The sequence below is a fragment of the Bubalus bubalis genome, chromosome 9, assembly GCF_019923935.1.
Source record: "Bubalus bubalis isolate 160015118507 breed Murrah chromosome 9, NDDB_SH_1, whole genome shotgun sequence".
NCBI lineage: Eukaryota > Metazoa > Chordata > Mammalia > Artiodactyla > Bovidae > Bubalus > Bubalus bubalis.
The window spans coordinates 89605364-89621353 of record NC_059165.1 but is presented as its reverse complement, the minus strand read 5'-3'; the positions used below and the strand labels follow the sequence as shown (position 1 = coordinate 89621353).

The window sequence follows — 15990 nt, the reverse complement described above, 5'->3', positions numbered from 1 at the left end:
ATATATCTGTAAGATCTTTAATTAAATTTAACAAATAATTATGGAGTGTTTAATGTGTGCAAGGCACTGAGGTGGCAAAATAGCCTTTTCAGGTTTTAAATTTAATCTGTCGAAGGTAAAAGTAAATGTTTTTTTCGTTATTTGTAAATATTTTCTCCACCAGATCAATAAATCAGAGAAGCCGGAAAGCTGCGATAATGTGAAGGTGGTTGTTAGGTGCCGGCCCCTCAATGAGAGAGAGAAATCAATGTGCTACAAACAGGCTGTCAGTGTGGATGAGATGAGGGGAACTATCACTGTACATAAGACTGATTCTTCCAATGAACCTCCAAAGACATTTACTTTTGATACTGTTTTTGGACCAGAGAGTAAACAACTAGATGTTTATAACTTAACTGCCAGACCTATTATTGATTCTGTTCTCGAAGGCTACAATGGTGAGTACTTTAGTTTACTTCTAAACAACTTTTTATCAAGTTATTAATAACACCCAGTGATTTCACCCACTGTAATTGTATAATTGAACTGTACAGTTTGAGTTGTAGTAAATACATACAGTTGTGAAACCATCAGTTTTATCATCCCCATAAGTTCCGTGTCTGTTTTCGGTCCTACCCCCAGCAACCATGGACCTGGTTTCTGTCTAGTTTGCCTTTCTTTAGAATTTCATATAAATCAGATTATACACTATTTTGTCTTTATCTGTTTTCTTTGACTTGTTCAGTTGTATTCGACTCTGTGCCACCTCGTGGACTGCAGCATGCCAGGTTTCCCTGTCCTTCACTATCTCATCGAGTATGCTCAAACTCATGTCCATTGAGTTGGTGATGTCATTCAAGCATTGTGACTCAGACAGTAAAGAATCTGCCTGCAGTGCAGGAGACCGGGCTTTGATTCCTGGGTTGGGAAGATTCTTTGGAGGAGAATTCTCCAGTATTCTTATCTGGAGAATTTCATGGACTGAGGAGCCTGGTGGGCTGCAGTACCTGGGTCTGAAAGAGTTAGACATGACTCTCTATATGAAAACACCACCTTTTGTGATCTTTGGGAATTTGAATGATGCCAGTTTTTTTGCTATTAAAAATGATGCTGTTAAGAACATTCTTTTGTCTTTTAAAAACATTAAGTCTTTGTGCAGATAAGTTTCAAAATTTGTCTTGGATAGATACCCAGGAGTGAAATTGCTTGTGTCTTGTGGTTTATGTATGTTTATCTTTTGAAGAAACTGCAAAACAGGTTTCCGTAGTGGTGACTGAACTTTTTTTCCCGACAGCATGGTATGAGAGTTCTAATTTCTTTACAATCTCACCAACTCTTAAACTATCATTCTTCTTAGTTATAGCTATTCTAGAGGATATGTAGTGGTATCTCGTTGTATTTCGCTAATGATTAACAGCATGAAACATCCGTGTACTTATTGGTCATTTATATATCTTCTTGGTAAAATATCTCTTAAAATATTTTACCCATTTTAAAATTCGCTTGCCTGTGTTTTATTATTTAGTCATGCTCTTTATATATTGGACTCATATACATGATCAGATATGTGATTTGAAAATATTTCTCCCAGTCTGTGGCTTGTCTTTTCATTTTTTTAGTGATGTTTTTTGAAAAGTTTTATATTTTGTTGAAGTCTCACTATCAGTTTTTCTTTTATCACGTGCTTTTTAGGTGACATAGCTCAGAAATTTTTTTCCAAACCCAGGACCACAAAGATTTTCTCCTGTGTTTTTATCTAGAAGTTGTAAACATGTAGATCTTCAGTTCAGTCGCTCAGTCGTGTCTGACTCTTTGCGACCCCATGAATCGCAGCACGCCAGGCCTCCCTGTCCATCACCAACTCCCGGAGTTTACCCAAATTCATGTCCAATGAGTCGGCAATGCCATCCAGCCGTCTCATCCTCTGTCGTCCCCTTCTCCTCCTGCCCCCAATCCCTCCCAGCATCAGAGTCTTTTCTAGTGAGTCAGCTCTTCGCATGAGGTGGCCAAGGTATTGGAGTTTCAGCTTCAACATCAGTCCTTCCAATGAACACCCAGGACTGATCTCCTTTAGGATGGACTGGTTGGATCTCCTTACAGTCCAAGGGACTCTCCAGAGTCTTCTCCAACACCACAGTTCAAAAGCATCAATTCTTCTCTGCTCAGCTTTCTTTTTTTTTTATCTTGCCTGATTGCTCTGACTTAGACTTCCATTCTATATTGAATTAAATTAGCAAAACTGGGCACCCTCATTTTATTCCTGATATAGAGGAAATACTTTTTTCTTTTCACCATTGAGCATGATATATTGGCTGTGGGTTTGTCACACAAAACTATTATTATGTTGAGGTTTGTCCCCTTTAATTGCACTTTATTGAGAGCTTTTATCATAAATATCTGTTGAATGTGTCAAAAGCTTTTCTGCATCTATTGAGATGGCTATATGATTTTTATTATTCAATTTGTTTTTTTAATATTAATTTATTTATTTTAATTGGAGGCTAATTACTTTACAAGATTGTATTGGTTTTGCCATACATCAACATGAATCTGCCACGGGTGTACCTATGTTCCCCATCAGCTTTCTTTATAGTCCAACTCTCACATCCATATATGACCACTGGAAAAACCATAGCCTTGACTAGATGGACCTTTGTTGCCAAAGTAATGTCTCTGCTTTTGAATATGCTATCTAGGTTGGTCATAACTTTCCTTCCAAGGAGTAAGCGTCTTTTACTTTCATGGCTGCAGTCACCATCACTGCATTAAGATCTTACATTTCTTAAAAATAATTCGATTTATTTTTTGGCTGTGCTGGGTCTTTATTGCTCCATGGGCTTTTCTCTAGTTGTGGTGAGCCAGGGCTACTCTCTAGTTGCAGTGTGCAGGCTTCTCATCGCAGTGGCGTCTCCTTATGCGGAGCATAAGGCCCAGTATATGTTGCACATGGGATTAGTTGCCCCATAGCATGTGGGATTCCTGACCAGGGATTGAACCTGTGTCTCCTGCATTGGCAGGCAGATTCTTTACCACTGAGCCACTGGGAAAGCCCTCTGGCCCATTTTAATTTTTATATATAATGTGAAGTTGGGGTCTGAGGTTTTTTTTTTTTTCCTTTCTCTGTCTCACTCCCTTTTTTCCCTATCTTTTTTGTGGATGTCTAATTGTTCCAGCATCATTTATTGAGAAGACTGCTGCTGCTAAGTCGCTTCAGTCATGTCCGACTCTGTGCGACCCCATAGACGGCAGCCCACCAGGCCCCCCCTGTCCCTGGGATTCTCCAGGCAGGAACACTGGAGTGGGTTGCCATTTCCTTCTCCAATGCATGAAAGTGGAAAGTGAAAGTGAAGTCGCTCCGTCGTGTCCGACTCTTAGCGACCCCATGGACTGCAGCCCACCAGGTTCCTCCATCCATGGGATTTTCCAGGCAAGAGTACTGGAGTAGGGTGCCATTGCCTTCTCCGAGAAGACTACTCTACCTCTATTGAATTAACTTGGTGCTTTTGTCAAAATTTAACTGACCTCAGATCAGATGAGATCAGTCGCTCATTCGTGTCCGACTCTTTGCGACCCCATGAATCGCAGCACGCCAGGCCTCCCTGTCCACCACCAACTCCCGGAGTTCACTCAGACTCATGTACATCGAGTCAGTGATGCCATCCAGCCATCTCATCCTCTGTCGTCCCCTTCTCCTCCTGCCCCCAATCCCTCCCAGCATCAGAGTCTTTTCCAATGAGTCAACTCTTCGCATGAGGTGGCCAGAATACTGGAGTTTCAGCTTTAGCATCATTCCCTCCAAAGAAATCCCAGGGCTGATCTCCTTCAGAATGGACTGATTGGATCTCCTTGCAGTCCAAGGGACTCTCAAGAGTCTTCTCCAACACCACAGTTCAAAAGCATCAATTCTTCGGCACTCAGCTTTCTTCACAGCCCAACTCTCACATCCATACATGATCACAGGAAAAACCATAGCCTTGACTAGACGGACCTTTGTTGGCAAAGTAACGTCTCTGCTTTTGAATATGCTATCTAGGTTGGTCATAACTTTCCTTCCAAGGAGGAAGTGTCTTTTAATTTCATGGCTGCAGTCACCATCTGCAGTGATTTTGGAGCCCAGAAAAATAAAGTCTGACAGTTTCCACTGTTTCCCCATCTATTTCCCATGAAGTGATGGGACTGAATGCCATGATCTTTGTTTTCTGAATGTTGAGCTTTAAGCCGACTTTTTCACTCTCCTCTTTCACTTTCATCAAGAGGCTTTTGAGTTCCTCTTCACTTTCTGCCATAAGGGTGGTGTCATCTGCATATCTGAGGTTATTGATATTTCTCCTGGCAATCTTGATTCCAGCTTGTGTTTCTTCCGGTCCAGCATTTGTCATGATGTACTCTGCATAGAAGTTAAATAAGCAGGGTGACAATATACAGCCTTGACGTACTCCTTTTCCTATTTGGAACCAGTCTGTTGTTCCATGTCCAGTTCTAACTGTTGCTTCCTGACCTGCATATAGGTTTCTCAAGAGGCAGGTCAGGTGATCTGGTATTCTCATCTCTTGCAGAATTTTCCACAGTTTATTGTGATCCACACAGTCAAAGGCTTTGGCTTAGTCAGTAAAGCAGAAATAGATGTTTTTCTGGAACTCTCTTGCTTTTTCCATGATCCAGCGGATGTTGGCAATTTGATCTCTGGTTTCTCTGCCTTTTCTAAAACCAGCTTGAACATCAGGAAGTTCACGGTTCACATATTGCTGAAGCCTGGCTTGGAGAATTTTGAGCATTACTTTGCTAGCGTGTGAGATGAGTGCAATTGTGCGGTAGTTTGAGCATTCTTTGGCATTGCCTTTCTTTGGGATTGGAATGAAAACTGACCTTTTCCAGTCCTGTGGCCGCTGCTGAGTTTTCCAAATTTGCTGGCATATTGAGTGCAGCACTTTCACAGCATCATCTTTCAGGATTTGGAATAGCTCAACTGGAATTCCATCACCTCCACTAGCTTTGTTTGTAGTGATGCTTTCTAAGGCCCACTTGACTTCACATTCCAGCATGTCTGGCTCTAGGTCAGTGATCACACCATTGTGATTATCTGGGTCATGAAGCTCTTTTTTGTATAGTTCTTCTGTGTATTCTTGCCATCTCTTCTTAATATCTTCTGTTTCTGTTAGGTCCATACCATTTCTGTCCTTTATCGAGCCCATCTTTGCATGAAATGTTCCTTTGGAATCTCTGATTTTCTTGAAGAGATCTCTAGTCTTTCCCATTCTGTTGTTTTCCTCTATTTCTTTGCATTGATCGCTGAAGAAGGCTTTCTTATCTCTTCTTGCTATTCTTTGGAACTCTGCATTCAGATGTTTATATCTTTCCTTTTCTCCTTTGCTTTTCGCTTCTCTTCTTTTCATAGCTATTTGTAAGGCCTCCCCAGACAGCCATTTTGCTTTTTTGTATTTCTTTTCCACGGGGATGGTCTTGATCCCTTGTAGTCTTGACCATAAATAGGTGGGCTTATTTCTGGATTGTCTGTTCTATTCCATGTCTGTCCTGTTTAATTTACTATAGCTTTGTAAAATGTTTTGAAATTAGGTAGTGTATGTTTTCTAATTTTGTTACTCTGTCAAAGTTGTTTTTACTTTTCTAGGTCCTTTGCGTTTTTATATAAAAGTTTTAGGGACACTTTGTCAATTTACACACACACACACACACACACACACACACACAAAACCACCTAGGATTTTGGTAGGGATTGTGTTGAATTACTATTCTGACACTATTGAATCTTCCAATACATGAACATGATGTATCTATTTATGTCTTAATTTCTTTCATCAGTATTTTGTAGTTTTTAATTGCAGATCTTATACTACTTTTGGTAAGCTTTCTTAAGTATTTTTTGATGCTTATTGTGAACAGAATTGTTCTCATAATTTTCTTTTGGGAATTGCACATTGTTCATGTATAGAAGTGCAATAGATTATTTTAGACTTTTAAAATTGAGATAAATTTTAAATAACATGAGTAAGTGGTAAAGCGTTTGTCATTTCAGTCATGTTTGACTCTCTGCAACCCCATGGACTGTATCCCGCCATGTTCCTGTGTCCATGGAATTCTCGGAGAATACTGGAGTGAGTTGCTGCTATTCCCTCTTCCAGAGGATCTTCATGACCTAGGGATCGAACCTGGCCACCAGGGAAACCTAATAAGTTCACTGTTTTAACCATTTTACACTGCACAAATTAGGGGTTTTAGTACCTTCATACATGCAACTATGTATCTGTTTCCAGAACATTTCCATCACCCCTCAAAGAAACTCTGTACCCATTAGCAGTTACTCCCAATCTCTCTCTCCTACCCTGGCAATCACTTACTTTGTGTGTATGAGTTTGCCTCTTCTGGGCATTTCTAATATATAGAATCATACACCATTTATTCTGGTGTGTCTGGCTTCTTATTAATGTGATTTTAAAATTTTATTTATTTATTTATTTTTTGGCTGCACTGGGTCTTCCTTGCTGTGCTTGGTCTGTCTCTAGTTGCAGTGGCTTCTGTGGTTGCAGAGCCTAGGCTCTAGGGCATGCGTGTTTAGTTGCCCCATGGCATGTGGAATCTTCCCAGTCCCAGGACTGAGCCTGTGTCTCTGGTATTGATTGGCAGGCAAATTCTCAACAGCTGGACCATCAGGGAAATCCTAGCATGATATTTTTGACGTTCATCCATGTTGTTGTAATTATCCATACTTCATTCTTTTTTTTATGGCCAAATGATGTTCCGTTGTCTGGATATGCTATATAGTTTATTCATCAGTTGATGAACGTTTGGGTTGTTTCCATTTCTTAGCTTTTATGAATAATGTTGCTATGAACATTGTACAAGAACATTGTACAAAAACATTGTACAAGTTTTTACGTGGACATATATTTTCAGTTTTCTTCGGTACCTAGGAATATAACTGCTGAGTCAAAAGGCTAACTGCCTTCATGTTCATGTTTGGCAGAAACCAACAAAATTCTGTAAAGCAATTATCCTTCAATTAAAAATAAATTAAAACAAAAACAAACCAAAAAAAAGGTAACTGCCAGTCTGTTTTCCACAATGGCTATACCATTTTTACATTCCCACCAGCAATATGTGAGATTTCCAATGTCCGCATATCTTTGCCAAAGCTTGTTATTTGTCTTTTTGATTATAGACAATGTGGTGGGTGTGATCTCTCATGTGGGAGCTCATGTTTTTCAGCTGATTTTTGTATGTTGATTTTGTATACTGCAACCTTGGTAAATTTATTATTTCTAGTAGGCTTTTTTTGGGGGGGATAAACTCCCTAGGATTTTCTACACATGAGAGCTCATCTGAAAATGGCTTCTTTCTTTCCAGTCTTTTTGTTACCTGAATTGCCCTGACTGGAATAGAACCTCCAGTACAGTGTAGAATAGAAATGGTTAAGGGGGGACATTTTTGTATTGTTCCTAATCTTAGGGAGAAAGCCTTCATACTTTTACCAATGTGACGTTCTCTGTAGATTTTTCATAGACACTTTACCAGATTGAGTGAGTTCCTGTCTGTTCTTAGGTTGCTGAGAGTTTTTTTCAGAAATGTATATCAGATTTTGCCAAATGCAGTTTTGTTGCACTTAAATTATTTTTAAAAGTTTGTCCATTACATTGACTCATTTTAAAATGTGAAATCGGCATGCCCTTGGTCATGGTATATTATCCTCTCATATAATGTTAGATTTGATTAGCTAAAATGTTTAACATTTTTGCAACTGTGGCCATGAGGGATGTAAGTAATGTAGTTTTCTTGTAGTGTCTTTATCTGGTTTTGGTATCAGAATAATGCTAGTTTCATAGAATGAGTTGAGAAGTATTCCCTCCTTTTTAATTATCTGGAAAAATTTGCCTAGGATTAGTAGTATATCTTCTCTAAGTGTTTGGTAGGATTCACCAATGAAGCCTACTAGGCCTGGAATTTTTTTCATGGAAAGGTTTTTAGCTCCAGATTGAATTTCTTTAATGGATACAGGAATATTCAGGTTATGTTTTTTATTTATTTATTTTTTTAGTGAGCTTTGGCAGTTTGTCTTTAATAGAATTTGTTTCATCTAAGTTATGGGCTTTATTGGAGGACAGATGTGTGTATCAATCCTCTATTCTTATGTTAGAATGTAGTGATGTAACCTTTTTCATTCCTGATATTGGAACACACAATTGAAATGTGTGTTCTCTTTTTCTCCTGATTAATCTGGCAAGAGGTTTATCAGTTTTATTGATCTTTTCTAATTTTCTCAAAAAAGCGACTTTTGGTTTTACAAATTTTTCTTCATTATTTTTATGATTTTTAATTTCATTGATTTCTTCTTGTTTTTCCTCTTACTTGCTTCTTCTTTTTCTGCTTTCTTAAAGTAGAAGCCAAGGCCATCATTTTGAAACCTTTCTTCCTTTACAATATAGGAGTTTAATGCTCTAAATTACCCCCTAAGTACTGCTTTAGTGACATACAGATTTTGACATAGAGTGTTTTCATTTTTATGCACTGCAAAATACTTTCTATTTTCCTGCTTGATTTCTGGGTTATTTAGACATGTCTTAGTTTCCACATGTTTTGACATCTCTTCTGTTACTGATTTCTAATGTAATTCCATTTTAGTCAGAGAACATACTTTATGTAACTTGCATCTTTTGTTTTATGGCCCAGAATGTGGTTTATTATTATTCAGTGCTTTGTGTATATCTGAGAAGGATGTATGTTTTTGCTATTGTTGGAGTTTTTATAAATGTCCATTAGGTCAGTTTGTTTGGTAGTGTTCAAATCTTCTGTGTACTTAATTATTTTGTACTTGGTCTGTTATTGAGAAGGGGGTATTGAATTCTCTATTAATCTTGTATTTCCCTATGTCATTAAATCTGTCAGTTTTTGCTTCATATATTTTGAAACTCTTTGAGTAGCTGCATAAATGCTTAGGGGTGTTATGTTCTCTTGATGAACCTCTTTTTCAGTATTAAATGATTCTCTTCATCCTTGGTAATATTCTTTGCTCCAAAATCTACTTTGTCTGATATTATTATACACATTCTAGCTTTCTTTTGAATGGAATTAACATGGTATATGTTTTCCATCCTTTTGCTTTTAACCTATATGTGTTTTTATATTGAAAGTTCATTTCTAGTAGGTAGTTGTCCTGGAGATCATTGAGATCACCCCAGGTTTGATGATTGCTAGGAGGATTCATGGAACTCAGCATATGGTTGTTCTTATGGCTTTGGTTACTAGAACAAAAAGGATACTGGAAAAAACAATCAGCAAAGAGAAAAAGTGCATGTTGTGAAGTCTGGAGGAAATCAATTACAGACGTCTAAGAGTCGTCTCCTGGTGGACCCTCAGGATACACTTAATTCTCTTTGTGAGAGTACTTGTGAATGTTGTCTGTCAGAAAGCTCTGCAGAGACACAGTGCCCAAGGTTTTTATTGGAGGCTGCTCATGGAGGCACCCTCAGCCTGGCACATGCAAAGATCCCAGACTCTCATAAGAAAAGCAAATGTTTAGTATAAACCACCATGTTTATACAAACAGTTTGGGCATAGTGAGTCATTCTCAATAGTCAGTGATTGGTGGGAACCCTTCCTAAATCTGAATTCCCTGATATCAGCCAAAGGCCAATTTTGAAAGCTGGACTTTGAAAGTATAGCTTTCTCAGGTCTGCTAAGTTAGCCATTTTCTGTGTAGCAGCATGTGACTGGTCTTGGGTTTTAGTCCAATCTTGTCTCTGCTTCTTAATTAGGGTGTTGAGACAATTTCTGTTTATTGTAGTTACTTGCTTAGGTGTAAATCTGTCACCTTGCTGTTTGTTTTCTCTTGGTCCCATTTGTTTTTTTTTCCCTTTTTCTCTTTCTATGCTCTCTTTAAGGTTAATCAAGTGTTTTTATTATTCCATTCTATCTTCTTTGTTGGTTTATAGCAGTGTATCTTTGTTGCATTTTAGTGGTTGCTTTAGGGTTTATAATATAAATATTAAATACATTATGGTTTTTCAAGTGATACTGTACCACTTCATGGATAATGTAGAAACTAACACTATACTTGCATCTCTCTCCTCCTAAGCTTTGTGCTATTGTTGTCATACATTTTACTTGTGCATGTCATAAACTGCAAACCGTGTTGTTATTATTTTTGTTTAAACCATCAGTTATATTTTAAGGAGATTTATATTTAAGGAGAAAAATTGTATTTATTTACCCATGTAATTACCATTTCTAGTATTCTTCATTCCTTTATGTAGGTCCATATTTCCACCTAATATCATTTTTCTTCTGCATTGAAAATTTTTGTTTAAACATTCCTTAGAGTGCATGTCTACAGGTGATAAATTCTTTCAGCTTTTGTAGTCTAAAAAAGTGTGTGTTTTTTTGCCTTTGTTTTTGAAGGATATTTTCACTGGATATAGGATTCTAGATTGATGGTTTCTTCCTTTAGTACTTGAAAGGCAGTGCTCTTCTTTCTTCCCATTTGAATTAGTTTCTGACCAGAAATCTACTTTCATCCGTATCTTAGTTCTTCTTCATGTAACATGTCTTTCTCTGGTTGCTTTTAAGATTTTCTCCTTTGTCACTGGCTTTGTCAGTTTGTTTATGATATGCTGTAATGTATTTTTTCTTCATGTTTCTGTGCCAAAGTTCATTAATCTGCATGGATCCGTGGGTTTTATCAAATTTGGAAAATTTTCAGTCATTTTTCTTCAAATATTTTTTCTGTCCTCTCCGCTTTGGTCAGGGCGTGGAGGGGGGTGGTCCTGTAATGACATATATACTTGGCTGCTTGAAATTGTCCCACAGCTCACTGATGCTGGTTTTTTACTTTTAATTTTTTTCTGTGTTTCATTTTTGATTGTTGGTATGTTTTCAGGTTTACAGATCTTTTCTTCTACAGTGCCTAATCTATTATCCCTGTGTGTTGTTATTTTTCATCTCATACATTGTAGTTTTCATCTCAAGAAGTTTGATATGGGTCTTTGTTATATTATATCTCCCATCCAAGTTCTTCCAAATTTCCATCCAGAGTTTCCACTGAACTTTATTGTATATAGAGTACAGTTTTTATAACTGTTTTAAAGTCATCTGCTAGTTCTAACATTGTGTTAGTTATAAACTAATTTTGATTGATCGATTAATTGATTTCTTCATTATGAGTCATCATTTTGCCTTTTTTTTGCAAGCTTGGCAATTTTTGGTTGAGTGTTCTGAATTTTACTTTGGGTCTTGGATTTTTTTTCATTCTATAAATATTCATGAGCCTTGTTCTGGGATGCGCTTACTTGAAAGCAGTTTCATCCTTTCAGATCTTTTTTGGAAGATTTTTTGGTTAGGACTAGAGCAGTGCTCAGTGTAAGGTTATTACTCCCCACTACAGAGGCAAGGCCCTTCTGTATGCTGTGTGCTCCTAATGTCCTGTGAATTATGCCTTTGTGAGTGCTGGGGGCTTTTCCTTCCCATCTTTCCATATGATTCCCTCCCCTATCGCCCATATTTAGATAGTTTCCTTATACTTTTGTGCTAGTGAGTATCTGGCTGAATACTCGAGGAGGAACTTCTGTAGATCTCTGGAGCTCTTTCTGTGCAGCTTTCTCTTCTCTGGGAATGTGTCCTCCAAATTCTAGCTATGTTGGCCTCTCTGGACTCTCAGCTTCTTCTCAACTCAGGGAATCTGCTGACAGCTACTTGGGTTCTTCCTCCTCCTCCACGACTTGGATTCTGTCTCACGACAGGAAGCTGGGCAATCATATGACCTACCTTACCTTTCAGGAACCACAGCCCTTTGTTGACTGATGTTCATTCTCTTGAAAACTATCATTTTATATATTTGGTCTTCTTTTTGTTCCATCAGGACAGTAAATTTTGTTCTTATTCCATCTTTGTTGGGAGCAGAAATGCCACAAGTTGAATTTTGAATTAACAGTTATGTATATATAAAAAATAAACATTATAGAGGGTAATGTGTGTATGTCAAGGACTTTCTGCCTGTTTTGTAGTGTATTATGCTGACTGAAGATGGTTGATAGTAAAAATAAAATATTTTGCAAAAGGACAAAAATTAGGCATGTATATATAATGCAGTTTACTGTGCATTATTCACATGTAGTTTAATTGTAACTTTTTGGATTCTCAATAGCAAGTACATAATCCTTCTACCATTTAAAAAAGATTTTTAAAATGAATAAGCTATTTTTAGAACATTTTATGTTTGCAGTAACATTGAACAAAGTACGGAGAGTTCCCCTGTGTCCCAAAATGCACAACCTTCCCCGCTGTCAACATCCTGCACCTCAGTGGTCACATTTGTTAAAATGGATGAGCCTGTATTAACATATCGTTATCCTCCAAGCCCCATATTGCATTAGGTTCACTCTAGATATTGTGCATTCTGTGAGTTTGGACAAATATATACTGACAGTTATTCACCACTGTAATATCATATGCAGTTGTTTTGCTCCATTCTCTACCTGTTCATCCCTCTCTCCCCCTTAAACCCTGGCAGTCACTGGTCTTTTTACTGTCTCCACAGTTCTGCCTTTCCCAGAGTGTCACATAGTTGGAGTTTTATATATATATAGTATGTTGCCTTTTCAGGTTGATAGTAACATGCACTTAAGTTCCCTCCATGCCTTTTCATGACTTATTAACTCATCTCTCTTTTTTTAATCAGCAATAATATTCCATTGTCCTGATGTACAGCAATTTTATCTGCCTACAAAGGAAATCTTGGTTGCTTCCAAGTTTTGGCAGTTATATGTAGCTGCTGTAAATATCCTTGTGCAGTTTTTTGATGAACCTTCTGTCATTTTAAGTATTAGCGATAGTTAGAAACAAGAAGACTGGGTAAAATCTCAGGCCATTTTTAGTTTTTAAAAACTAACATTTAAAAAGTTTATATGAAGGAAATGATAGCATTAGATTTATTAAGACTACATTTAAAAAGTATAAATTTGGATTCTCATTGTTGAGAATAAGATGAGATTCTTTAGGAGATTTGTGGTCCTTCTTTCTCAGTTTTAATATTGTAAATTAGTATCCTTTTATTTAAAAATTTTTTTAAATTTAATTTTTATTTTATATTGGAGTATAGTCGGAGAAGGCAATGACAACCCACTCCAGTACTCTTGTCTGGAAAATCCCATGGACGGAGGAGCCTGGTGGGCCGCAGTCCATGGGGTCGCTAAGAGTCGGACACGACTGAGCGACTTCACTTTCCCTTTTCACTTTCATGCATTGGAGAAGGAAATGGCAACCCCCTCCAGTGTTCTTGCCTGGAGAATCCCAGGGACGGGGGAGCTTGGTGGGCTGCCGTCTATGGGGTCGCGTAGAGTCGGACACGACTGAAGTGACTTAGCAGCAGCATAGTTGATTTACAATTTTGTGTTTCAGGTATACAGCAAAGTGATTAGGTTATATGGATATCCACCTATTTCGGATTCTTTTCCCATATAGATTATTACAAGTAATTGAGTTCCCTGTGCTGGACAGTATGTCCTTGTTGATTATCTGTTTTATATAGAGTATGTGTATCTGTTAACCCCAAACTCCTCACGTAGCCCTGCCTGCCAGGTTTCCCCTTTGGTAACTGTAAGTCTGTTTCTGTTTTGTAAACAAGTTCACTTGTATAATTTTTTTCGAGATTCCACATGTAAGTGATATCATATGATAGTTGTCTTTCTCTGACTTCACTTGGTGTGATAATCTCTAGATCCATCCATGCTGCTTCAAATGGCATTGTTTTATCTTTTTTATGGCCAATTAGTGTTCCATTGTATATAGGTACCACATCTTCTTTATCTGTTCTGTTGTTGATGGACATTTAGGTTGCTTCCATGCTTTGAGTATTGTAAATAATGCTCTAATGAGCATTGCGGTGCCTATATCTTTTTGAATTATGGTTTTCAGTGGGATTACTGGATCATATGGTGGTTCTATTTTTAGTTTTTTAAGGACCCTCCATAGTGTTCTCCATAGTAGTTATACCAATTTACATTCCCACCAACAGTGTAGGAGGGTTCTCTTTTCTCCACACCCTTTCTAGCATTTATTATTTGTAGACATTTTAACAATGGTCATTCTTACTGGTGCGAGGTGATATGTCATTATGGTTTTGATTTGCATTTCTCTGATAATTAGTGATGTTGAGCATCTTTTCATGTGCTTTATGGCCATCTGTATGTCTTCTTTGGAGAAATGTCTGTTTAGGTCTTCTGCCCATTTTTTGGTTGGGTTATTTGGTTCTTTCATATAGAACTTCATGAGCTGTTTGTATATTTTGCAGATTAATCTCTTGTCAGTGGCATACTTTGCAAATATTTTTTTCCCATTCCATTTAATTTTGTTTATGGTTTCCATTGTTGTGCAAAAGCTTTTAAGTTTAATTAGATCTGATTATTATTATTATTTTTATTTTTATTACCCTAGAAGGTGGATAGAAAACAGTCTTGTGATTTATGTCAAAGAATTCTGCCTATGTTTTCCTCCAAGAGTTCTGTAGTGTCTGGTCTTACATTTAGATCTTTAATCCATTTTGAGTTAATTTTCATGTATGATGTTAGGGAGTGTTTTATTTCTTTTCTTTTTTTTTTTTTTTACATGTAGCTGTCCAGTTTTCCCAGCACCATTTATTGAAGAGATTGTCTTTTCCCCATTGTATAGTTTTGCCTCCTTTGTCATAGGTTAATTGACAATAAGGGTTTGGATTTATCTCTGGACTTTTCTATCGTATTACATGGATTTATATTTCTGTTTTTGTGTCAGTACCATGCTATTTTGGTGACTGTAGATTTGTTGGATAGTCTCAAATCAGGGAGCCCGATTCCTCTAGCTCCTTTTTCTTTCTCAGAATTGCTTTGGCTATTCTGGGTCTTTTGTGTTACCATATACATTAAAAATTTTTTTGTTCTGTGAAAAACACCATTGGTAATTTAATAGAGATTGCATTGAATCTGTAAATTGCCTTGGGTAGTATAGTTATTTTGACAATATTGATTGTTCCAATCCAAGAACATGGTATAGCTTTCCATCTGTTTGTATCACCTTTGGTTTCTTTTATCAGTGTCCTTCAGAGTACAGGTCTTTTGCCTCTTTAGGTTTATTTTAGGTACTATATGCTTTTTGATGCAGTGGTAAAGGATTGTTTAATTTCTCTGTCTGATCTTTTGTTGTTAGTGTATATTAGAATTGCAACAGATTTTTGTGTTTTGACTTTGTATCCTGCAACTTTACCAAATTCATTGAGCGCTCGTAGCATTCTGTTGGCATCTTTAGGGCTTTGTATGTATAGTATCATGTCATCTGCAGTGGTGACAGTTTTACTTCTTTTCCAGTATGGATTCCTTTTATTTCTTTTTCTTCTCTGATTGCTGTATCTAAGACTTCCAAAACTCTGTTGAATAAAATTGGCAAGAATGGACATCTTGTATTGTTCCTGATTTTGGAGGAAATTCTTTTAGATTTTCCCTGTTGAGAATGATGTTAGCTGTGGGTTTGTCATATATGGCCTTTGTCATATATGGCCTTTGTCATATATGGTCCTTCTGTGCCCACTTTTTGGAGACTTTTGATCATAAATGGGTGTTGAATTTTGTCAAAAACTTTCTCCATCTATTGAGATGATCATATGGTTTTTATCTTTCAGTTTGTTAATATGGTTTATCACACTGATTGATTTGTGGTTATTGAAGAATCCTTATATCCCCAGGATAAATCCCTCTTGATCATGGTGTATTATTCTTTTAATGTATTGTTGGATTTGGTTTGCTGAGAATTTTGTTGAGAATTTTTGCATCTATGCTCATCAGTGATATTGGAGCCTGCAATTTTCTTTTTTTGTGTGTGGCATCTTTGTCTGGTTTAGGTGTCAGGATGATAGTGGCGTCATAGAATGAGTTTGGGAGTGTTCCTTCCTCAGCAATTTTTGGAAAGTTTCAGAGGTGTTAACTCTTCTCTAAATGTTTGATAGAATTTGCCTGTGAAGCCTTCTGGTCCTGGACT

General features: G+C 37.3%; 1 protein-coding gene across 6 annotated transcripts in view; it reads left to right on the top strand.

The window, feature by feature from the left end:
* The window catches only part of KIF3A (kinesin family member 3A), an 89900-nt gene that overhangs the window by 3200 nt on the left and 70710 nt on the right, over positions 1–15990 (top strand). For 5 of the 6 annotated variants that reach the window (XM_025293078.3, XM_044947879.2, XM_044947878.2 and 2 more), the window contains exon 2: positions 164–437. The exons of the other annotated variant lie outside the window; for it this stretch is intronic. In XM_025293078.3, the coding sequence (XP_025148863.1) occupies positions 164–437 (274 nt within the window). The remainder of the gene's footprint in view (positions 1–163; positions 438–15990) is intronic. 6 annotated transcript variants of the gene reach the window in all.